The sequence below is a fragment of the Anolis sagrei genome, chromosome 4 (genome assembly GCF_037176765.1).
Source record: "Anolis sagrei isolate rAnoSag1 chromosome 4, rAnoSag1.mat, whole genome shotgun sequence".
Classification (NCBI taxonomy): Eukaryota; Metazoa; Chordata; class Lepidosauria; order Squamata; family Dactyloidae; genus Anolis; species Anolis sagrei.
In genome coordinates this window covers 183037701-183064529 of record NC_090024.1, presented here as the reverse complement: position 1 = coordinate 183064529, position 26829 = coordinate 183037701, and the positions used below count along the sequence as shown (strand labels likewise).

Sequence of the window (26829 nt, the reverse complement as noted above, 5' to 3'; positions counted from 1 at the left end):
TTTGTTAAATGAGGTAAGACAACAGGTATAAGTTCTAGCTCCCAAAAGTTAAAGCAATGCCTGGGCTGCACCATTTAACCATGCGGCTAACATTGCACCCACGGTTCGTCCATTATGCGAAGTAAGCGGTCGCAGAACACATTTTTTTGCCAGGGCGCAGAGGCGCCTCTGTTAATGCCCCTCGACCGCCACTTGAGGAGTGCCCCCTCAGCTCACAATAGCCCTAGCAGTCTGGCAGGGGGGGGCAGCCTTGGCTTTCTTGCCTCGCTGCCGGGCGATCCTCTTCCCAAAGGGGCCGGGCCCTTGAGCCTCGCCTAGCCCCTCTCGTTCCTGCTCCACCCGGCCACCGGGTGCACGAGCAGAGCCAGCGCTCAATCGTTCTCCGCGTTCGATCCCTTCCCCATGACTGGCTCCCTTTCCCAATCCCCCGGCACTCCACCCGCCTCCTCTCCTCTCCCCAATCCACAGGTGGGCCAAGGGGCGGAGCCGCCACACCTGGCCCGCTTCGGGTCCGGAGGCGTGTCTGAAGACCCCAGCGTGTGCACCAAAAGTCGCCTCTTCTCCTGAGTTTCTCTTCAGCCATTGGGACCAAGAGGGAGAGAGAGAGAGCCCCTCTGGCTGGAGGTATCTCCCTCCTCCGCTCCCTCCTTTGTTTTTGCGCCTACCTTCAGGAAAGGTGGGCATCTCCACCTCTGTCTGTGTTTCTCTCTCTCTCTCTCTCCCTCTCTCTCTCTCTCTCTCGGTCCCAATGGCTGAGGAGAAAGTCAGGAGAAGAGGTAACTTTTGGTGCACACGCTGGGGTCTTCAGGCATGCCTCCGGACCCAAAGTGGGCCAGGCAAGGGAGCAAATGCGGCAAGTGTAGTTACTGGGATATATAGTTCACCTACAATCAAAGAGCATTCTGAACTCCACCAATGATGGAATTGAACCAAATATGGCACACAGAACTCCCACGACAAACAGAAAATATATATCAATGATTGGTTGGGGGGGGGGGGCAAAATACTGTTTGCTTACCATTGAAAATTACCTAGGGCCGCCTCTGCTCGCCATGTATCTTGCTGCACCACATAAACAACAGCTTTGCCTACCTGCCTGCCTTTCAGGTCTAGCACTTCACTCTGCTGTGTCTAAAAGCCCTGGGTTGAAGAGAGTTTCACTCTTTCGGATGCTCTAAAATCAAGTACCCTTTTTTGTTTGTGGGTGTTCTTAAATGGTCTTTTTGTTTATTTTAGTTTTGACTCCTCCACAGATTTCTTGGCCTTTGAATTGATATCAATCACTTCCTCGTAGTTGAAAAACTGAAATAGGAAATGCCTCTGTATCTCATTTTCTCTAACACTGGTGTTGTTTATACAGAGTTAGATCTCCCAGGTTTGACCTCTAGTTTATTAACTTTATTCTTGATGACAGTGTTAACTACAAACCTTTCCTTACTTTCTACCTTAGTAATAATTGTTTAGGCAACCCTACTATGGTAACAACCAATTGGACTTTACCCTGAGTTGTGAATCTACCTTTGAGTCCAACACGAACAAATCCCTCCTGTAGACTCACTGTCTGCTCAAAGAGTCTTTGGCTACCTAACCCTTGAGTCATATTTTTGGAATTCCATAGTTACAGATGTTCTTCTACTGGCATGGAAAGGGGGGTGGGCTCCTCTTCTTGGCTGGTGGCAGAACTTAAGATGGGAGGCTCACAGGTGCATATCCCTGTCTACCCATTCTGGAACCCAAACACATTTGGATTGCTTTTAAACATCTAGAGATGAAGGTACAGCATGCTTCGACAACATGCAACTGTTCCTTTGTCCCTGAGTGCTCACAAGCACATTCAGTGCACCTCCATTCTCAGTCAAACAAGAAAAAGGATGCTGCTTCACATACAGGCTCCTTCCAACCCCATGGCTTAGTACACAGGATGGATGTATTAAACCATGAGGGAATGAATGCTTCCCTTGCAATGTCCAAAATGAGCTATGTCCATATCAGCGTGTGCCACTAAGAAAATGCTGGCTATAGCTCCCCAAAATAAGTTTTTGGCCAGTCCCGTAGGAGACTGATTCCAGTGATCTAAATGAAAGGTACAAGTATGGACACCTTCTTGCTGCACTCTGCATTGTAAATTCACAAGAACAACATGAAAAGATCTGTATATTGAAGAATGGAGAGAGAAAATTCTGTCACCCTGCTGATAAGCTTGCCACCAGCTGTTCAAAATGTTGATGAACTTCCTATTTTGAGAATAGCTCCTTCCCATCGCTCTACACTATCCTGAACAGGGGCCAGGGGTGTTTGCTTCCTGCCCATAGACCCTGTCTTCCTAAAAACCAGCCACCACAAGGGCAGGACATACTGCCTATCTGATCGAAGCAGCCTACACCAGGCAGGGGTGCCTCTCTTGGAGACCATAGCCTGGTGGTTTGTAGCTGGGGAAGTGGTAGGGCAGGGGCTGGAGCTAGAGGCTTTCATTTAGGCTTCCTGAAAAACTGGACCAACACATCCCAGATAACTTCTAGAGGTCTAGCAACAAAGGCTCAGAGAGCAGGAGGGCTAGCTGCCTCCTCCACTGCTACTGAAGGCTGACCTGATAATATCTCTAAGAATCCACTCCATGGTATTTCAAAGTATCCAGCATTCAGTCTGGACATTCTGATGCACAAGATGATGATGTAGGTATCATGCTGGATGCATTCCCAACTCAGGCTCCAGTAGGATGGCAGTCCTTTTGTGCTGGATGAGATTGCTTCCTTTGCTTGTCCTGCTCACCTGCTTCCCTGAGCACAACTTTGTCCTCATCACAGATGAAGGTAAGATTACAATGTGCTACACTTCCCTTAGTTATGGAGAGGAGGAAAAGGAGGAAAAGGAAAGGGCCTAAGGTTGTTAGGAATTGTGGGAGCTGAAGTCTAAAACACCTGGAGAGTCGAAGTTTGCCCATGCCTACTCTAATGTGTGCAGAGAATGGTGACCTAAATGGTAAAAGGGATGGGTTGCAAGCCCTATGAGGAATGGCTTAGGAAGCTGAGTATGTTTATCCTGAAGAAGAGATAAACATGTAAGAGGTGACATGGTAGCCATGTTTAAATATTTGAAGGAATATCCTGTTGAAGATGGAACCAACTTATTCCCTGCTGCTCCAGAGATTAAGACATGGAGCAAATTACGGGAAAAGAGATTCCATCTAAACATTAGAAAGAACTTTTTGATGACAAAAGCTCTCCAACAGTGGAATATGTGGACTTCGAGTATGACAGAGTCTACTTTGAAAGATTTTAAATGGGCTAGATGGCCATTTGTTGGGAGTCTTTGATTATATCAGTGTTTCTCATGGGGCTCTCGAGGAACCTTTCTAATGCCACGACCTCTTAATACAGTTCACATGACGTGGGAACCCCCAACCATAAAATTATTTTCGTTGCTACTTCATAACTGTAATTTTGCTACTGTTATGAAATCTAATGCAAATATCTCATATGCAGGATGTACTTTCATTCACTGGACCAAATTTGGCACAAATTGATTTTGTCATTTGGGAGTTGTAGTTGTGGGGATTTATAGTTCACCTACAATCAAAGAGGATTCTGAATTCCACCAAGGTTGGAACTGAACCAATCTTGGCACACAGAACTCTCATGGCCAACAGAAAATACTGGAAGTGCTTGGTGGACATTGACCTTGAGTTTTGGAATTGTAGTTCACCTACATCCAGAGAGCACTGTGGACTCAAACAATGATGGATCTGGACCAAATTTGGCATGAATACTCAATATGCCCAAATGTGAACACTGGTGGAGTTTGGGGGAAATAGACTTGACATTTGGGAGTTGTAGTTGCTGGTATTTATAGTTCACCTACAATCAAAGAGCATTCTGAACCCCACCAATGATAATATTGGATCAAACTTCCCACACGGAACCCCCATGACCAACAGAAAATACTGTATTTTCTAATGGTCTTTGGTGACCCCTCTGACACCCCCTCATGACCCCTCAGGGATCCCCATCCCCAGGTTAAGAAACACTGGATTATATATTTCTATATGGCAATGGGTTGGCCTTTATGATCTCTTTCAAATCTGTGTTCCTATTGTTGTTGTTGTTCATTTGTTCAGTCGTCTCCGACTCTTCGTGACCTCATGGACCAGCCCACGCCAGAGCTCCCTGTTGGCCGTTACCACCCCCAGCTCCCTCAAGGTCAGTCCAGTCACTTCAAGGATGCCATCCATCCATCTTGCCCTTGGTCGGCCCCTCTTCCTTTTGCCTTCCACTTTCCCCAGCATAATTGTCTTCTCTAGGCTTTCCTGTCTCCTCATGATGTGACCAAAGTACTTCAACTTTGTCTCTAGTATCTTTCCCTCCAGTGAGCAGTCGGGCTTTATTTCCTGGAGGATGGACTGGTTGGATCTTCTCGCAGTCCAAGGCACTCTCAGAACTTTCCTCCAACACCACAGCTCAGTGTTCCTATTAACAACCATATATAGGTTTTTATTTTAAAAAAAACTTAAAGTAAGCTCCATTAAACTTAGAGAAGGCTGAGAGGAGATATGATAGCCATGTATAAATATGTGAGAGGAAGCCACAGGGAGGAGGGAGCAAGCTTGTTTTCTGCTTCCTTGGAGACTAGGACGCGGAACAACGGCTTCAAACTACAAGAGAGGAGATTTCATCTGAACATTAGGAAGAACTTCCTGACTGTGAGAGCCGTTCAGCAGTGGAACTCTCTGCCCCGGAGTGTGCTGGAGGCTCCTTCTTTGGAAGCTTTTAAGCAGAGGCTGGATGGCCATTTGTCAGGGGTGATTTGAATGCAATATTCCTGCTTCTTGGCAGGGGGTTGGACTGGATGGCCCATGAGGTCTCTTCCAACTCTTTGATTCTATGATTCTAGAGGTTTCCTTTTGAGCAAATAAGGGATGAATGGATAAATTGATATGTGCCTATGGGGTGTTTTTTCTTTCTCTAGTTCAATTTGCAGAGCAGCAATTTTCTATCATTTCCAAAGCTTAATTTGACTCAACTTACAAGGGGCCTATGTATTTAGCTAGTTACTTTCCTCCATCAGGGCAAAGAGATTCAACCTCTGCTCTGCCTCCACTTTCTGGCTAAGATTCCTCACATGTCCTCTATCCTGCTACCTTAAGTAAATGAGAAGAAATAATCTTCTCATTTCACCTTTATCTGAAAGCAGCCCCTTTAGCTCAAACTGTGGTCTTATTCCTTGTATGTGTACACACATGTATGTGTTTGTTCGAATACAAAGCTAGGAGCTATTGTGGTTGGAACTTAATGCATTGTCCTGACATCTCCAGGAGCCATAAAGGAAAAAAAATGATGAAAATCATAATTAGGTAACCTTTTCTGATTATGAAACTCAATCTTAAATTATCACTGATCCTGAGTAAGATGTGAAACTCTTATTATTCTCTCAGGATGGATCTACACTGTCCTACATCCCAGGATCTGGTCCCATATATATTGTTGCAGTCACTGGCCCACTATATTTCTTAGTTTTCACATCAAACAAATAATTGTACTTTTCCACTTTGACATCATAATCTGTGATTTTGGATGAGTGACAATCTTAAACCCTCAATAACACGCAATAGTGTTGTAGACGAAACGAGATTGTATCTCTCTGAGAGGATTTTCATAATTAGGGATGTCAAAATAGACACCAGGCTGTGGGAAAAGAAGATACACATTCACTGGTTTAGAGTGACTATAGATGAAGTTGCAAAGTTTCACCCAAGTGACTGTGAAACCAACAGCCACAATAGAAGCTGCCCATCAGACATCTAACTTTGGTGTTTCTTTTACCGACAAATTAGACTACAAGCAACACAACAAAAGAAACAACGACAGTCATGCTTAGGGTTGTTATAATGCCATAATTGATTCATTTATGCTGTTATCACATTCATAACATAATATCCAGTGACAAATTACATTCAAAAGAAGCAGCTTCACTGGAAGGAGAAAAAAGGTATCAAAAAGGTGCCAAAAGGGGCAGCAAACCGCTGATGAACAGGTGGATTTCAGCCCCTCCCTTCATTGCAGTTTTACACAAAAGCAGTGATAGTGGTCTTGATGATGATGACAATGATGATAATGGATAATTAGCAAAGAGTGTTCATTTTGGCAACCAATAATTGGATTTGGAGATTACACTAGCAATTGCCATTTAAAAATGTTTTCTTAATTTGCCAAGCAGGTGTTTGTGGGAAAAGCACACAGTTAAAACTGGAAACCTGATTTTTAGGAAAACTGATCCAAAGGTAGCAGTTTTTGAAGACTGAATATGGGAAATTATCATTAACCTGCACAAAGAAGTTCTATTGCTCTATCCCATATGAAAATTTGAGCTGTCATGGGTGAAAGTTGTGGCACAGGTTTATGAAAGTAAGAGCTTGTATTTTCTCCCACATGACAATCACCAAAGGCATTTTTAAGAATGCCAGAGTTATGAATCATGTGCAGGGCTGGAGGGGAGGCAGGCATTGTATACACACATGCGTGTGCATCTGAGATTATTAACAACATGATCTGGTTTAAAAGCAATGATCCCTTGGGCTCTATTCTCAAATTTGGAATGAAAGTGTGCCACCCACTCCCACACCAGTTCAGATTTTGCTTGTTTATTACCATCTAAACCAGTTTACCACCCAAATTCCCCTTATAACTATGAAACAGCAATTTAGATATTGGTGGGCGAGACAACTTGGTACTATTTGCAAGATGATGATGATGATGATGATAATGATGATGATGATGATGATGATTATTATTATTATTATTATTATTATTATTTGAAACACCACAAGATGAGTCCACAACAGACACTCTGCTGGCTGTTATATTGGATCAAACGTCAGACACTTCCCAAGTGTCTAGGAAGTGTGATGTATCGGCAAATAATGCGTGCAGATCCCAGTAAGGTGGCCTTTTGCAGCTGGCAGATGGTAATTCTGTCAGCTCCGATTGTGTTTAAGGGCAGGCCAAGGTATTTAAGCACTGCACCCAGTGTGCCGATCACCACTGGGACCACCTTGACTGGCTTGTGCCAGAGTCTTTGCATTATTATTAGTATTAGTATTAGTATTAGTATTAGTATTTGGAGTTGAGGGTTTTGAAGTTGAGGGAATGAAAGTTGTTCAATGAGAAACAATGTATGGTGAAATAAACACAATTCACTTGTATGGTAAAGCATGGTGGGGGATGTGTGACTTGTCAGATAGAATTAGATTGCAACTCCCATCAGCTCTTGTGTGCTTAGCTAATGGTAAAGAATGCTAGATGATACAGAACGTCAACAATTGGACCACTCGGCTCACTCCTGTGTTAGAGCAATGGTAGAAAAACTTTGGTCTTCAGGATGGTTTGGATTACAACTCTCATACTATCCTGATGGTAGTCCCATACCCTCAGGATGGTATGTTGGATGAGGTTGTTAGGGGTTGATGCCCCAAACATCTTAAAAGGCCAATGGTTCCCACTTTTGCTAGGGAATATGCCATCCCTCTAATGTGATTACTTGAGCAAGATAACACCAAATCCAAAATTCTTCTTTAGGTTTGTCTTCTCTTTCATCACATTCCCATATATCAATACATTTGGAGCTAGCGGGTTAAACCACTGAGCTGCTGAACTTGTTGGCCGAAAGGTCGGCAGTTCAAATCCAAGGAGCAGGGTGAGCTCCCGCTGTTAGCCCCAGCTTCTGCCAACCTAGCAGTTTGAAAATAGGCAAATGTGAGATCAATAAGTACTATTCTGGCAGGAAGGTAACGGTGCTCCATGCAGTCACACTGGCCACATGACCATGGAGGCATCTACGAACAATGTTGGCTCTTCAGCTGAGAAATGGAGATTAGCACCACCCCGCAGAATCGCAGAGTCTAGTTCAACTAGACTTTATGTCAAGGGGAAACCTTTACCTTTTAAAGCATGTAAACAAACAAAAATAGTTCCTGCCTAATAAGTCAGATGTCAAGTGAATGGAAGAGAATGAATAGGGGACAGATTTACCAGGGAAAAATAAGAAGATATGTTGTTGCAAAACTTGGGAAGTTACTTTAGAGTAACTAATGCAGTTTCAAAGTTCCAAAGGACATTAGTTATAATTGTAATTACATTTGAAAAGTAAGTTCTATTGTATACCTTGGCCTATAATATATAGCTTGCTCTCTTATCTGGTTTCCTCTTATTCTCAACTGGGAATTTTATCTCCTTGGGGTTTTCACTTCCTCCCACAGGATCCAGCAACAAAACCACATGACTATTTTGAGATGTTTGGTAGTAGAAAACATGTTTTCCAACTCTCCGGCAGCAAAGACAAGAGAGGCACCATGGTAGCTAATGATGGTCTCCCTCCTTTACCAAGATATCTCTGAAACACAAAACTACTGATCCAAGCATGGTTTTTATATCAAAACCCAGGAAAGCAATGACACAGGGAAGAATCATGCAGCCTTCCAGATATTGTTGAACTGCAACTGGCAGCACAGCCAAAAGTGAGAAGTGCTGGGATTCGCAATACAAAGACATCTGGAAGGTTGCCGATGGAGATCCCAAAATGTTAATGTGTAGCAAGCACCAACCCTCCAAAACCACAAGATCTAAACAGTGAATGCATTTTAAGATGTACTGGGTCCCTTGTAAATCTCTAAGGACCAAAATACAATTAACATTTCCTTTGCCGTAGATGTTTTTAATTTACAATTGCAAGCCAATTGTGCTTTGACACTGTGTTGATCCCCTGCATTGACCCAGGTATAGAGAGAATCACAACAGATTTGCTGTAAGTTACGCTGTCCGTGCAAGATGCAGTGTTTCAAGTTAACATATCTGGCCTTTCAAGGTGACATATCTCCACGTTTTATGGAAATAGGAAGCAACTTTTAGAATATTACCCCCTCCCTTTCTTTGAAGACAACCCAACCTCACAACCTTTGAGGATGCTTGCCATAGATGCAGGTGAAATGTCAGGAGAGAATGCCTCTAGAACATGGCCATACAACCCGAAAAAAACCTACAACAACTCATGATTCCAGCCATGAAAGCCTTTGACAATACACCTGTATATTTATTTCTTAGACGCAGTAAAGATGATCACATGTAAACCATGGTTTCCAGGACACAGATTTAACAAAGATGAAAACCATTTCCATACAGAAGTTTTGATAAATATTATTTATTTATTTATTTATTTATTTATTATTTGAACTTATATGCCATCACTCCCCTGGGGCTCGGAGCAGCTTATAAGAACAGGCTAAAATCGAACACAATTTAAAAACAATTTAAAACAATTTAAAAACAGCAATATCAGAGATCAAATGTCCGTCAAAACAGATATGTCTTACATGCCCTGAGGAAAGCTGATAAGTGCCGCAAGGCACGGACTTCAGGTGGCAAAGTATTCCAGAGTGATGGTGCCACTGCTGTAAAGGCTCTGCGTCTGGTTGCTGTTAGACGCAAGGTCTTGACACTGGGAATTTCCAATAGATCTTGGTCCTCAGAATGGAGGGATCTCTGGGGTTGGTAAGGGGGTGAGGCGGTCCCTCAGGTACATCGGCCCCAGACCATGCAAGGCCTTAAAGGTGAGTACCATCACTTTGAAAGTGATCCGGTGCTCAATTGGTAACCAATGCAGCTGCAGTAAGATTGGTGTGATGTGGCATCTCATTGGAATTCCCGCAAGAAGCTGAGCAGCTGCATTTTGTACCAACTTGAGCTTCCGGATCACCGACAGAGGAAGGCCAATGTAGAGGGCATTACAGTAGTCCAGTCTTGAGATGATACAGTAAAGATGATCACACATAAACCATGCAAATTTTAAAATAAATAATAATTTAGAAAACATCTATTTCCATACAGAAGTTGCTATATTGGCTGAAGCAGCTCAGAACATCTCCTGTTTTTCTCGAACGTTTGAGGATCTCACCTGTTTCTGGGATGAACCAGCAAACACGAAAGGGTCATATCGTGTCTTCTATGCGTTTAAAAGGTAGGAGATCATTCTTTATATTACTGTGGTGTTCATAAAATATACTTGGAGCTAATAGTGGGGCTCTGCATGATTTCTTCCATAAATAACTGGCTCCTAACAGTTCAACAAGAGGAATGCCAAAATTGCCCACCCATGCTCCAACCTAAATGACAATGTTATAATGAAGAAAGCTTGAAATAGTGAGGAATTGATTTTTACATGAAGAAAACATTGTTGACAAGCTGGAATGTGCTCAGAGGAGGGTGACTAAAATGATCAAGGGTTTGGAGAACAAGCCCTATGAGGAATAGTTCAAAGAGCTAGGCATATTTAGCCTGAAGAAGAGAAGGCTGAGAGGAGACATGATGAGGGCCGTGTATAATTAGATGAGGGGAAGTCATAGGGAGGAGGGAGCAAGCTTGTTTTCTGCTGCCCTGGAGGCTAGGATGCGGAACAATGGCTTCAAACTACAGGAAAGGAGAGTCCACCTGAACATGAAGAACTTCCTGACTGTTAGAGCTGTTCAGCAGTGGAACTCTCTGCCCCGGAGTGTGGTGGAGGCTCCTTCTTTGGAGGCTTTTAAACAGAGGCTGGGTGGCCATATGTCAGGGGTGCTTTGAATGCGATTTTCCTGCTTCTTGGCAGGGGGTTGGACTGGATGGCCCATGAGGTCTCTTCCAATTCTATGATCCTAAGATTGTGCTGATATTAAAAACACATCACTAGGCTCAGAATGTCTTGATTCTGTAATGTTCAAATCAGGCTGTGGATAGTCGAAGATCATAGATCTTTTTGTAACAGTCGTTGTTTGGTGGATCTCAATATTCTTCTAAAAAAAGAATAGATCCTATATCACAGAAATGTTCTTCTTGGCTTACATACCTTTACACTGGCTAGGATAAATAGCTCAGGCTCTTTGGGATGTAGGGCCTGGTAAATCATCTCAGCTTGAATATTATTTTTTAAGCAGTTGATATTAAAAGTCTGGAGATACATTGTCTGCAGAAGGCAGACAGAAATATCAGAAAATATGGAAAGTAATAGAGAAACAATTTAAGAAATGGGAAAAACATTAACAAGAGTGGATAAAATAAGGACCTTAAAAATGTTTACAAAACCAAAATTGTTATATTTATTCCAAACAGTAGAAATCGGGATGTTAAAGATATGGAATTAAAGAATTTAAAAATGGGCAGTTGGAGGGAAAAGGCCCAGAACAAGAGATAAATGGTTAAATGCCAAAGAGGAAGAAAGAGGCTGGGGAATACCAATTTTAGAAACATGTCACGATGTGTTTCAAATTCAAAGATTGTTTATGACTGACGTAAAATCACTGTATAAATAACAGTTTTTGTTCCTTGTATATTGCTCAATGCTGTATTATATAAGTTGGTTATATGTTTAATATTGTATTATATAAGCTGCAAAAACAAAAAAACATTTACCTTTGTGATTTATGGACTACAACTTGTATTGGATTTGTGTTTGTTGTGATTTTGGGAATCCATTGTCTTTTGTGGAAAGAATTAGGAAACAGGATACTTCATTTGAGAAGGTGATTATGCCTGAGAGATGAGAAAAAAAGTGGCAGGATACTTGTATAAAGAAATTATAATGGTAAAAGAATAGATATGGAAATTGAGAGGGAAGACACCCAAAGGGAAATAAGTGATATAGTAAAGGAAAAATACAATGTACTAAGGGAAGTAAGAAGGAAAATGCTACAAAAATTGTACAGGACAACTTTCATGTATTTTTACCAGGGGTAAAGGACATGTGTTGACATGGTTGTAAACAAAGAGGTGTGTTTAATCACCTAGCATGGGAATGTGATAGAGTATAGGCGTACTGGAGAATGATTGAAGGAGAAATTAATAGAATGTTAAATCTTCAAATAATAATAGCCAATAGAAATGTATTACATGCAAGGATACCAGGAGTGTATAATGCGCAAAAGGAAAGAGTGGTTGACAAATTAATAGTGTGTGTGCAAATTGTTTTGGTGAGGGATTGGAAAGATAAAACAAAGTGAACCCTGAGAAATTGGTATAATTATATAGTTGATATGTTAAATGTGGAAATAACAAACTATAAATTGAACAATGAGAATAAAATAGAAAATGTTATAATGATTAAGAGTATGTGGGATCCAATTAGGAATTACTTAGCTAATGTATTAAGATGTGGAGTGGAAAAAATGAGATTAAGACTCAAATGTAATTTCAGTAGTTTATTGTACAAACTGTATGTCCAAGGAGAAGGATGGAGAGTAGGAGTGGGGTAAAACCATAAAATAAATAAATAACATTGGGGGGAAAGGTAGATAGGGGACTTTAAAACCAACTGGGCAGCCTCAGATATTTTTGCTGCCTGAGATAACACACCCAAACCAAAGTGCATAATACTTGTAGCCAGCCAGGTGATTCTGGTACATGAAACAGAGATATCAGAAGCACCTCTCCCCATCACAGGAAGTAAAAATGTAATCATAACAAATCTAATAGCTAATGATTTTCTGATGTTACATGAAAACTAGTTGCCCTTAAAATAGTGGTAGGGTTGGCCTACCATTAGGCAAGACTAAAAGAAAAATGCCGCAACCTAGTGTGATGTTTCACTTGACGTTCTGTTCTTTCCTACAGCAATCAGAAAAAAGAATGCACGCTGGCATCAGTTGAACTTAATGATGGAGGCTTGCGCCATTCCTGCAACTTTTCCTCTGACCACGGTGGCATCCAGCTCTTCAGAGAACTCAACATTGAAGTCATAGAGGCCATGAGTAATTATACCTCTCGGACCCAGAAGCTCTTTGTAGATACTGTTGGTAAGACATGTTTGATTTGAAAGGCCCATTTTGCTCATGTAGTGTGCAGTGCCTTGAAATACACTGATGTAACCAATGCCTGGCACTGCAATGAATGCTAATGTTCTGGACAAACCTTATATAAACATTTGCTGCTTTGTATAACAATTTTTATTTTGCTCAGGCTGAAGTGCACAAACTTCTGGACCTCACTGACCTCAAAGAGAAAAAGAATCCATCTCATATAACCGTGTGACAATGATGGTTTATGGCTCCCATGTCACTGAAGTAGTAAATCTGAATTTGAGTCTAAACTTTAAAGATGCTACCCAATGTGACAAATCTGTTTTGCAGAGAGAATCCAATGCCTTGGATAGCTAAAGTTGATTAAAATCCAGATTGGATTCATTATTTCAGTGGCATGGGAGCTATGGGCCACCATTCCTGTATGCCCAGTTTTTATATATTAAGATGTCATTTATTTCCATTATCGATAATGAGTGGCTGCATACTTGCTTTTTTAATTCAGTCAATTATTCTTGGCTTAAATCCTCTTAGCCCAAAGTAAAGTAAACCTACTGAGTCAACTGTTTGAATGGTTGAGTCAACATAATGGTAAGTCCCATAATTAAGTCGATTAATTAGCAACAGAGTTCAGGGCATTATTTTTGATAGAATCTAATAAAATGTTTTCAGATTTTTTTAACCAGCAGTGTTTTTTAACCAGCAGTGGTGGGGCTATATACTATCTTCCTGGGAAGGAAATTCTAAAGGTGTAGGGCAGGCAAACTGTGTCTCTCCAGCTGTTTGAGCTTCCATCTCCCAGAAGCCCTATCTAGCTTGGTCAGGAATTTTGGAAGTTGGAAGCCAAAACAGTAGGAGGAACATAGTTCGAGAATGCCTGGTATAGGGCTATCCCTAGTAGCTCCATCCCTAGTAGTTCTAGTCCCGAAGCTCTTTGAGATAGACCAAGGACTGGTAACTAAAATAGTACTAAATAACTTATGTCAGTGGGAGAGAAGGGGAAAAGATGAATAAAGGGTCGGGGGTTGGATTGGATGGCCCTATGATTCTGTGATTCTAAGTAAGGCCCACACATATGTGAACAATAATAAAACTTCATGTATTACCCCAATGTGACATTAAAACATTCTTAGAAATATGCAATTAAAACTTTTGCTGTGATTGTATTAACACCTTTTCACATGCAGTCTAGAAACCAGTCCATGACTTCCAACTGTTTGAGAAGGAGCTCTCTTAACTTGTACAAGTAGAATATCCGTTATCTGATAGGCTAGGGACCAGATTTTGGATCCCTCCTCCCCGCCATAATTGTGGAATAACTGTTTTTTCATATAGATACATAATAAGAGATCTAAGACATTGGACCCACATCTCAACATGAAATTCATATTTTTTTTCTTATAGATGTATCCTGAAAGCAATGTTATACAATATTTTAAACATTTTTGTCCATGTAGAAAAGTTAGAATCATCAGAAAACAAAGGTATCATTGCCTTAGCTATCCATGTGGCAATTTTGGAATATTTTGGAATTTTGAGGGATGCTAAACCTGTTCCATCCATATAGATTGTATGGCAACACGGGAGCTCTCCCATGCCAGTGACATGTGCCGCCTCTGCGCTCCTTCACCCACAAAGCTGGCACAGCATCATGTGATGGGAGTTAGCCAGCTCTGTGGGTGACTTGGGATAAAATTGGTGCATGCCGCAGATTTCAGCCCTTTATGATGAGGTAGTAAGTATATATACTGCAGGAAAGTAGGTCTTAGGGAGGTTTCTAGTACTGGTTCAGGGTGCTTAACGGCATCCTAATTTATCATTGAAAATATATGCAAGCAGTTCACGTGTAGGAAGATCAACTGTGGATCCTTATGTGTTGTGCACTGAATATATTTTAATAAAACACAATCAATATACATTGAAACCAGTAGTTTCTGGTACACTTTGCTTTTTTTTCATAATAGCACATTAACAGTTTTATTACTGTTCTTCTTACCAAGAAACACCTTGTTGAATAACTCCATGATGCTACTCTGAGTGCTTCTCATAAAGCATTGCACCATTAATTAAAAAAGAGGTGCACCTGCAGTATTACAGATCATTCAGGCCTGCACAACCTGTGGCTTTCCAGTTGGATTTCAGCTTCCAGAATTCCTTACCATTACACAAGCTGGCTAGGGCTTCTGGGAGCGGGAGTCCCAAACATCTGAGGGCCGCAGGTTGTGCAAGTTGACCTACATTTACCCCCCCATCAGACAGCTTCTTTATTCATTCAGTCATTTATTATTCCCCCTCTCTCCCAGAATGGTACCCAATGCAGCCAGCTGACCCCTTTCCACCCAACGCAGAAGGGCAATTCAGAGATTAACTTTCCCTTCTCTTTCAATATTTTCCCCTCTTCTTTTTCAGGTCTAATTGCTCCACCAACAAATATAACATCTGAATGGCTTGGAGTGGTACAGCAATTGCGTGTGATGTGGAATCCCCCACCAATACCATATAAAGGATTTTTGGTTTATGAGATTCTTTATCATGTTGAAGGTTTTGAGAACCCACCAACAAGGGTACGATTTATATGGTGGGAAAGTGGGCTTCTACATTGTTTAAAAAACTGGAAATCTGGAAAGAGGAAAAGCTTATTTGTTATTATGTATAAGTTGAGTATCCATGATGCCAAAATCCAAAATAATCCAAAATTCAACAATATTCACATGTGGTGTCTGATAGAGTGACATCTTTACTTTCTAATGGTTCGGTGCACATTAGAAAGTATTCTAAAATCCAAAATACTTCTGGTCCCAAGTATTTCAGAAAATACTCAACCTATACCAGCTGGTTAATAAGAGATACTATTTCCATAAATCCCTGCTTTTGCTTCTCCCTATTTATAGATTGAAGTGAAGAACATTCACACATGTCATCTCAAAGATCTGGTCCCTGGGCAGCAGTACCACATCCAAGTTCGTACTAAGCCTGATGGTGTCTCTCTTGATGGGTACTGGGGACCTTGGTCTCCAGAAGTATTAGCAGAGATACCGTATCTCTCTGGTGAGTTCCTATCTGATTGGGAAGCAGTTGACAGTAAGCTTCAAAGATACTATCTTCAGGCACCATAACCTATAACACTTCAAACAATGGAACAGGACTGTGGATGTGAGGGTGTGGCACTAAGTTGCAGCAATGTTTACACAGTCATGTTCTCTTGATAATGCAATTTCATGCATGAAGGCTAAAAGAAAGGAAACACTTACAGGTCTGATTCAGTGAGGCCCTTCTGAAGTTGTCCAGTCAGCCTCCTTGACACAGAAGGTATCTTATGAAACAAAGCACATGGAAACATTGTGTAAAACATTTCTTTTGATGGTTATGAGCATATATTTCATCACGTACGTATTTCTCCTGCATCTGAATATGGGATGCCCACATAGCATTGCTAAACAGTCTTTTATAGATCAACATCTCACCGCCAATAATTAGAGTTAATTAGAGTTATGCTGCTGAGAGGTTTTACAAGAGGTTTTACAATGTATTGTAAAACAACGCATTCTTTGAAAAAAGTAGACTGGAAATATCAGTTTTATTGTCCGATCAGCAATGTAGTGTTAGAATATATGCAAGTACAAATTCTGCAGACATATGAACACAGGGTTTAGGAACATTAATGGGGGTGCCCGTGAAAAAGATGGAAGTTTATATACAATATCAGTTTTGGAGCCTATCATGGCTTCTATGTCCTAGGTGGTGCTGGAGAACTTCGGGGGCATTCTTTATTTGAGTGGTAAAGTCTACTCCCATATCATGGTAAGATAGGGTGTCCCAAATCCTATATCTCATAGCTGGTATAAGCAGTGTTCTCACCAGACTGATTCCCAAGCATGAAGCCTGGGATGTAACAATCACACCTTGCATATAAAATGTCAAGGGTCTGTTTGCTGGGATCACAGCTGGCATGGTACCACTCTTCCCGTTCCATATTTGGCCAGGATGATGCCAAGCAAGAGAGGTTACATTTTTCATCTTGCAAATACATACCCTTCCATTGCCCCAATGTTCAGTTAACATGGTCTGCCCCTAAAGATTTCTGAATCTGGATGACCTATGAGCACATTAATGGAATTTGTGATTCAGGCTAAGCCTTGGTCTTGCTATGGAATTGAGAGAAGGAAAAGCCATTTATACCATTTGTTCCCAGCCTTTGGTCCTCTGTTTTGGACTTCAGCACCAGGATTCCTGGCTGTTAGCTAAACTGATGGTGGCTTTTGTCAGCTGAAGTCCAATACTTCATGGCCCAACAGTTGGGAACCATTGATCTATACAATCAGTCTCAAAAATCGCTGTGTAGGATAGTATATATAGTGGGGGGGGGGGGGCGAAGGAATAAAACCAGCAGTACCATTAAGGTGGAATTTGAATAGAGAATCAAGAAGAGTGGAGAAGGAACCACTTATCAAGGACGGGATGCCAGCCACAAGAGAGAACACTACAGTATATAATGAAGCTCCTTTTTTCTACTGTGAGTGTCAGTTTTATACCATTTAATCCAAGGACTGGTGGTTTGATTATGCATTTGGGTGCTTGAGCTGATAATTTACCTGCCTCTCCCTAAACTATCAGCCTCCAGATTTCACAGAATGGAACCACTGTAGTCAAAGTGGGATAACAGAACCAGGGAGTGAACAAGGGGGACCAAAAAGATGGAGTTCCACCATGTCTCCTGGGTCATCGATTGGGAGCCCCTTCCCCCAGCACCAACTGCTGCTCTGGGCCCAGAGTGAAGAAGAGGAGCCAGGAAAATGGAGTTCTGCCATGTCTCCTGGGTCATCAGTTGGGAGCCCCTGCCCCCAGCAACAACTGTCACTCTGGACCCAGAGTGAAGAAGGGGAGCCAGGAAGACAGAGTTCCACCTGAGTCATCGATTGGGAACCCCTCCTCCCAGTACCAACTGCCGCTCTGGGTCCAGAATGAAGAAGGGGAGCCAGGAAGACAGCGTTCCACCATATTCCCTGTGTCATTGGTTGGGAGCCCCTCCCCGCAACACTAACTGCCTCTGTGGGCCCTGAGTGAAGAAGGGGAGCTAGGAAGACATAGTTCCACTATGTTTCCTGGGTCACTGGTTGGGAGCCCCTTCCCCCAGCACCAACTGCTGCTCTGGGCCCAGAGTGAAGAAGGGGAGCCAGGAAGACAGAGTTCCACCATGTCTCCTGCATCATCAGTTGGGAGCCCCTCCTCCCAACATCAACTGCCGCTCTGGGACCAAAGTGAAGAAGGGGGGGCCAGGAAAACAGTTCCTCTATATTTCTTGAGTCATCGTTGGGAGCCCCTCGCACTAGCACCAACTGCCACTCTGGGGCCAGAGTGAAGAAAGGGGAGCCAGGAAGACAGAGTTCCACCATGTCTCCCTGGTCATCTGTTGGAAGCCCCTCACTTCAGCAACAATATAGTAATATATGATACTAATATTCTTCTGTGCTAATAATATAATATATTTTACACAATATAATGTTGATAATGTTATAATGTAATATAATTTAATACTAATAATAATACAATATAATAATTGTATATTTATATTACTAATAATATTACAGTATAGTGGTATAGTACAATATAGTAATATATAATATACTAGCCATCCCCTGCCACATGTTGCTGTGGCCCAGTCTGGTGATCTGGAAAATAAAGTAATGAGAAAGTGTTGGTTTCTAATATATGTAATTTCTTTATGCTTGTGGGTAATCAGTATTTCTTGTTGTTTCTTTGTCAGTGTTGATGTGGAGAGTGTCTGGTTTGCCTACTCTGGAACATGCAACATATAATTGTGCTTCTTTAGAGGTCCCTTTCAAATCTATGATACTATATCTGTGCATGTGTAAATAATAACTATCTATCAATATCTGTGGCTGGATGGCTCTTTGTCAGGAGAGCTTTGATTATGTTTTCTTGCCCTGGTGAAGGGAGTTGGACTGGATGGCCTTAAGTATTTTCTGTTGGTCATGGGGGTTCTGTGTGGGAAGTTTGCCCCAAATCTGTCGTTGGTAGGGTTCAGGGGAATTTGTAGGTGAACTATAAATCCCAGTAACTACAACTCCCAAATGTCAAGGTCTATTTTCTGCAAACTCCATCAGTGTTCATATTTGGGCATATGGAATATTCGTGCCAAGTTTGGTCCAGATTCATCATTGTTTGAGTCCACTGTGCTCTCTGGTTGTAGGTGAACAACAACTCCCAAACTCAAGGTCAATGCCCACCAAACCCTTCTAGTGTTTTCTGTTGGTCATGGGAGTCCTGTGTGCCACGTTTGGTTCAATTCCATCGTTGGTGGAGTTCAAAATGCTCTTTGATTGTAGGTGAACTATAAATCCCAGCAACTACAACTCCCAAAAGACAAAATCAATTTTTTTAGTGATAGTCACTCCTTGGGTTAGTAGGTGTCTTGTGGCCAAATTTGGCGGCAATTAGTCCAGTGGTTTTTGAGTTATGTTAATCCCACAAACAAACATTACATTTTTATTTATATAGATTATTTTGCTATGCTAATAATATAATATATTGCATGTACATATATTATATCGAGGTGAGAAGGGTGGGATATAAATGTTGTAAATAAATAATTCCAAAGTGTGAATGAACTCAAGGGCATTATCCCCAAAAACTGCTCTGAATAACTTATGATATATAAATTTCACTGTTTCTATGAAAATGAGAGTGGTGCTTTAGGTATGCTAAAACACTGTTGAGTCTGCCATTTCCTGTAATCCAATATGCAAGAAAACAGGCTAGATGAATGCTAATCTGCAGGTGATGTTGGTCATACAACAGAGAGTTTGTTGAAAAGGCTAGTTTTGGGTGCATCTACATTGTGGAATTAATGCAGCTTGACACAATTTGTCATGGATCAGTGATATGGAATCCTAGGAGCTGTACTTTGCTAAGGCGGCAGCACTCTTTGGCAGAGGCTAAAGACCTTATAAAAGTACAACTCCCATTATTGCATAACACTGAGCCATGGCAATTAAAGTAGCATCAATCTGTATTAGTTCTACAGTACTGATGTCTCTATTGTCTTATTCTTAATTAGTCACCTAGCAGACTTATTTCAACTGCTGCAGAGCCTATAGTGATGAGACTCAGAAACATTCCGAGATGGACTCTCAATTTTCTGCTATATTCCATCTGCTACACATCATGAGATGAAAGACATTTTTATACACTCAGAAACTGATTCTGGAAAAGTGTCCAGTGTTCCATCTGGTCAACTTTATTGGGGTCAAGTTTGATCGCTGTAGTCAAAAAATTAGAACAAGATAGCAAATAAATTCTGTCCCACTACAGGCAATGTTGATCTTTGCTTGTCTTGAGAGATAGGAGTCAGTACTGGTAGTTGCTTGTTCATTTGTTCAGTCGTCTCCGACTCTTCGTGACCTCATGGACCAGCCCACTCCAGAGCTCCCTGTCGGCTGTCACCACCCCCAGCTCCTTCAAGATCAGTCCAGTCACTTCAAGGATGCCATCCATCCATCTTGCCCTTGGTCGGCCCCTCTTCCTTTTGCCTTTCACTTTCCCCAGCATAATTGTCTTCTCTAGGCTTTCCTGTCTCCTCATGATGTGGCCAAAGTACTTCAACTTTGTCTCTATCCTTCCCTCCAGTGAGCAGTTGGGCTTTATTTCCTGGAGGATGGACTGGTAGATAAACTGGTAGATAAACAGTACTGGTAGATAAACTGGATAAATCCAGGGAAAGATAGATACCTCATTGACTCTTTTCACACAGCTGGGTTATATGACACTGTGGACTCAGATAATCCAGTTCAAAACAGATATTGTGGATTATCTGCCTTGATATTCTGGGTTATATGGCTGTGTGGAAAGGGTAGATTGTTTCTTATCTAGAATTCCCCTGTTTTTGAATGTTTTTCTTTATTTACTGTTTTGATTTTAGAGTTGTTTTAATACTGGTAACCTGATTTTGTTCTTTTTTATGGTTTCCTTCTTTCTGTTGAAATTGTCCGCATTCTTGTGGATTTCCATGGCTTCTCTGTGTAGTCTGACATGGTAGTTGTTAGAGTGGTCCACATTTCTGTGTTCTCAAATAATATGCTGTGTCCAGGTTGGTTCCTCAAGTGCTCTGCTATGGCTGACTTCTCTGGTTGATAGTTTGTATGTTGTGTTTCCTCAACATTCACACCTGCCTCAAACAGAGAATAGTTCTTTCTCCCACCCTGGACATTCCACAAATATATAAACTTCACTTCCCTAGTTTCCAATAAAGCTCACAACCTTTGAGGATGCCTGTCATAGATGTGGGCAAAACATCAGGGGAAAATGCTTCTGGAACATGGCCATTCAGCCTGGAAAACTCACAATAACCCCATAACACTTTTTGTTGATAATTCTTCCCGATAGAGTCAACTCTAGTTTGCTGCATCCTTGTAAATCTATTTGTATCTCTTTGCACATTTTTAATAATTGTTTTTAAATAAGTCAGAGTTCTTGTTTATCAAATAAATTCTCAAATACTGTATTTTCTTTACTGTATCTATTTTACCTCTTGTGACAGTGTTTCTTGATTCTTCTTGCTCATATTATATGTCATAGTCTTTGTCTTGTCTCTGTTTATAGGTAAGCCCATGACTTTTCCAAATTCAGTCACAAATTCATCTTATGATCCTGTGCCAGGGTCAACCATACTCAACGTGGGAGTTGTCCTGTTGCTCTGTACAGGACTTGTGCTGGTCCTAGGTTGCACCAGGCTAGCCATTTACAGGTAACTAAACTCTAAAATTAACTTCCAGCAGTCAGCAATAAGACACTATTTAGGGTGTGGTAGTGATGTTCTGCAAAGCAGACAGACTTTTGCAGCAAAGTGCAGGTTACATAATCCTAGGGCTATGCTGTGAAATGGGCTGGATTCTCCAGATTTCAATTGTCAGAACACCTGTTCTCTAGTTTAGTTTAAGGAATAGTTAATGTTAAATAATGATAGACTGCTGCAATTGGAATGATATAACATTTAGCTTGGGTGGCATAGATATATGTGGTTTGGTAAGGTAGAAGTCAATATTTATTTTAATGATTGTTTTGTAAGATCTGTCATCTTGAGAATTTGCAATAGGTACAAATCTAGGTTGCATGTTAAAACAGTGTCACAGGATTGACAAATAGATAAAGGAGATCTTATCAAGCTCTGTTAGCTTTAGAATATAGCATTGATCAGACACTGTCCTATATCCCAAGATCTGATCCCAGATTATTTGCTTTGAACTGGATTATATGAGTCTACATTGCCAGATAATCTGGGATAAGTAGATAATATGGGTTCTGATCCTGGGATATAGGGCAGTGTAGAGCCAACCTGAGATTGTGGGAACTGTAGTCCAAAAATATAACTTTGCTAAAATATGGGTTTCACAATCTACATCTCATTATTTAGCTCAGTGAAACAAAAGATTTGGCCACCTATACCAGACCTCCATCATGCACTAGATGGATTCCTTGAGGACAATGGCAAGCAGCAGCAGGTAAGGCCTCCTTTTCTGTGCAACACTAATCCTAATACAATTGGGAAAATAGAGAATTATCTCCTAAAATTAAACAGACAGAGGCTCATGTGTACAACGAAGTCTAGAGGGGAGCCGAAATATCATTTAGTGTTTCTGATGCTGCTGTTTACTAATTTTCTAGGTGAATTCTTTCTTTTGCAACAAAAGTTTAGAAGATACACCTTTGACTTGTATGCTGGAAGTGTTGTCTGAGACGTCTGTGGAAACACAAAGCTATGGCCATCTTCTTGAGAACATTTCAGTGGAGACAGAATGGGACAGTCAAGCTTCTTCCTGCCAGCACTACATGGTGTTGTGTCCTAGGAGTCCACAAGGCAGACATCATGAAAATGAGTATTTTGATGGCACATGTGATGGCCCTGACACACTCTCACTGTCCTTGGACCAGGATATACGCATAACTTCAGAGCTGAAGATCCAACTAAGCCCCTTCACATTTTTAAGCACCCACCTTGGGTCACCTGAAATAAAAGAAGAACAAAGTTGGGAAGCTTCTGAGAACCAGTCTATATCTGCCACACACATATCAAATCAGTCTTATCTACTTACGGCCTGAATAATTAGGCCATGGAGGTTTGCATCAAAATAGCAGCAATTGAAAGCTGTTTGCCAAACAACTTTTTCATTTTGAGGCTCTTTCTAAGCAGCTGATTGCATGAATTACTGAATGAAAATTGAATTGGAGTCTTTTCCCATAGCTATGTACACATGGCTCTTGGTAACTAAGGCCCCTTCTATACTGTGATATAATGCAATTTATCAAAGCAAAAAATCCACATTATCTGCTTTGAACTGGATTATATGAATCCCCTCTGCCATATAATACAGTTCAAAGCCGATAATCTGGATTTTATATGGCAGTGTAGAAGGGGCCTGAGGTCTATCAAAAGCTCTCCAAAGACAATATAATACCAGGGACACTGCACTGTGCTGAATTACCTATACCCATGCAACAAGACCATTATAGCTTTTCCCAATATCGCAGACATTGGTATGAGATATTTTGAGCATGATGTGATGAAAGGGTCAAGAACAGCAACAAATTGCCTTACTATTAGATCATATCCAGAGGCAGAGTCGCATGGAAAATATAGACTGAGCACAACACAATTAGCTCTTTAATGTGTAATTGCATAGTCTTCGTATGATAAACATTGTTCCAATTTGGTACATATCTAACCTCAATAATCATATCCTCCTGTTTCATCTCCAGTTTGTCACACTAACCCCGAATGCCTCCCACAGATTACAAATCTCTATAATTACTTTTATTGACATTAGTGACAGTGCACATGAAGTAACATTATTTGTGTAATACAGTTTTCTGCAAACTCAGGCCCCTTCTATGCAGGTGTATAAAATCCACATTGAACTGGATTATATGGCAGTGTGTTTGGTATTATTAACTATGGGATCATGCGTAATTTTCCTTAAACTGTCAGCATTCTTAAAGTATAGAATGCATTTTTTACTTCCCCCTTCAATTTTATAACAAACTTCACAAGAACATGGGCCGGATCTACACTGCCCTATATCCAGCCATAGTCATTCCCACCTAAAGATTTTGTCACTTTTATCCCATTAACCAGGTCATCATTATTGGTTAATGTTAGATTTCATTTTGTACTATCCTGTTTGTATATAGTATACTCTTAGGATGGCAAAATATGTTATCTCTGTGAGTAGTTCAGGGATGTGCAAAGGCTTAATTTCATAACTCACCTTTCAGCTCAGTCAAGGAGGAGTATTTGCACACACAGGCTACTTCTGGAGAAAACCAAACAAAACACAGGTTCCCTGCAGTTTGTAGCAATTTTTATTTGGGTTCTTAATTTATAAAATCAACAAAGTAGCGAATAATCAGTTCGTAGTTGGAAAGTTCAACCTCATATTTAGGGCTGAAGCTTTCTCAAATTACATACAATTGCAATATGTTTTCTCACAACAGAAAATTATCTCCTCTAAGCCCCCTTCCACACAGTTGTATAAAATCCACATTGAACTGGATTATATGGCACTGTGGAGCCAGATAATGCAGTTCAAAGCAGATATTGTGGATTATGTGCCTGGATATTCTGGGTTATATGGTTGTGTGGAAGGACCCTTAGTATAACCCTTTTTGCTCAAATAAACATAGAACATAACTCTTGATCAGAGCTAATTTGCAATAAAACCGCTTTAAAATGTACTTCAGAACAAAGGTTGTTAGCTGCTCTGAGTTCCCACAGGGAGATGGGTTGAGATATAAATAAAAAAGTGTTGTTTTTTTTATTGACGGTTTGGTCAAAATCTGGAGTTTGCAAAGCTGAATTAATCTGACTTTTAAAGCATAAAAAGCTTGCTGACACTCTTCTGCTCAATGAATCCTAAAAGGCCAGTGCTTTTATGTTTATACTAGCCATCCCCTGACACGTGTTGCTGTGGCCCAGTCTGTGTATATGTGTTTTGTGTGTGTATATATGTGGTTTTGCACATGGGTTGTAATGTGTTTTTTAATTTTTGGCTTTTTAAGTCTCCTCTGCTATGTCTTTCAGTGTTTTTATGTGTGATGGTCACTCATTGGCCTGATAGGTGGTGTCCAAATTTGGTGTCAATTCACCCAGTGGTTTTTGAGTTATATTAATACCACAAACGAACATTACACACACACACACACACATATATATACACACACACGTCAGTCAAAGGTGCAGCATCATTCCTGAAATGAGGCACGGTGATAACTACTGAGCCCCTCAGAAGACTAAACTCATTTCTTTGTTGTTGACAAAGGCTAATCTAGAGATTCAAATTTGGAATCTGAAGTTTTAATACTACACCCACATGCCTGTTGAAGATAGGTATCTTCCTCATGTCAAGCTGACTTTTTGGAATCTTGCTAAGTCTTACTTCAGATATTTTGAAATACACCATGCATAATGACATTGTAAAACCATCTCTCCTCAAAAAAGCACAGTATCTTTATCTATATAAAATATTTTCAGTTGCGGTTGAAAAGTCTCAGAGGTACTTTTCAAATTAAAGGACAACACAGTAGACTGGAACAACTTCAGATGGGTTACAATGTCAGATTTTAGGGCAGAAACCTCATGTAGAAACAACAGCTAATCGCCTTTTGCTAAACTGATAACTGATAATAAACTTGGCCCCTGCCAAATATCCAGACTAATGGTTCATTCTGGGCACAGTTTAAAGTCTAACAAGATCATGTGGTCAATCGGAAGATCGCTTGCAAAAAATAGCTATCGCCCAAATCCTTGTTCAGAACCAAGACAACATAGGTAACGAAAACTAACACACAACAAATCCACTGTCTGGGGACATCTTAGGCTAGATCCACACTGCCACAGAATCCAGATTATCAGATAGTCCACATTGTCTGCTTTGAACTGGATTACATGAGTCTACACTGCCATATAATCCAGTTCAAAGCAGATAATCTGTATTTTATATGACAGTGTAGATCCAGTCCTAGTTTTAGTACTAGGAAAACTGAGAGAAATTGGGTTTTGAAAACTTCTTAAAAACTAGTTTAGGGTTGTAAATGTACACAGGCAGTCCTAAATTATGAACAAGGTAGTTTCTGTAGGTTTGTTCTTAAGATGGATTTGTTTGTAAGTCAGAACAGGTACATGTGTGGGATGGCATAGAACAAAAGTAGTGGGTTATTATAAGAGATTATTGTACAATTTTTGTGGTTGTTATTGGATTGTTTAGATATACCATTTTTTACACACTGTAAATATGTTTATTCTGTGAAATGTAAAATAAAATCTATTCCCGTATTTGGAAACACGAAACAAAATAAAACAAAAGTATCATTTGGGTACAATTTGAGAGCATGAAATTATGGAGATGAATGGAACCTGGCTGAGAGTTTGAAATAAATTTGGAAATGTTTGGATGGGAGTCAGTTAGAGCAGTGAATTAAAAGAATCAGATTTAGTTAGGGGGCAGAAAGAGATATTCAAGACTCCTTCACAACCCTGCCTAGGGAAGGTAGTACCCCCACTGAGGTAGCATGCACATACATACATACAAAAACCTTTATTTTGGGACAGGAAAATGTTGGATTCACACCTAAAGTGATGAATGAAATTGTTTCATTTTTGCTCTTAAAATAGTTTTGAAATTGGACTTTATGTCCAACAGCTGAATACAAAAATCCGGGATGACATCCAACTTGTTTTCGGTGTAAGCACAAGCTGAAAAATCAATAGGTAGACATGAAGGGGAGCATTGCTTCGATAGCCTTTCTTGCAATGTAATATGATTGGATTGGCTTTGGACTATGATTTCAGGACCACATGCTATGTTTTTAACTGTTTATTTTAAATGTATTTATATGTTACTGTTTTGGTTTTATGCACTACGTATTTTGTATTTTGTTTGTTTCTAATGTTTTAAAGTGGCATTGAATCATTGCCAATTTGGAAGCCGCTTTGAGTCCACTTCAGA

The 26829-nt window shown here is 40.6% G+C and overlaps 1 protein-coding gene across 1 annotated transcript; it reads left to right on the top strand.

The window, feature by feature from the left end:
- The first annotated feature begins 2281 nt into the window (after nt 1–2281).
- MPL (MPL proto-oncogene, thrombopoietin receptor) lies at nt 2282–26829 on the top strand. The gene is made up of 8 exons (XM_060773298.2): nt 2282–2810; nt 9873–10002; nt 12627–12808; nt 15221–15375; nt 15703–15859; nt 21431–21575; nt 22242–22329; nt 22493–26829. Exons 1-8 carry the CDS (start codon nt 2717–2719, stop codon nt 22925–22927), a joined length of 1386 nt encoding a protein of 461 aa, XP_060629281.2. The 5' UTR covers nt 2282–2716; the 3' UTR covers nt 22928–26829.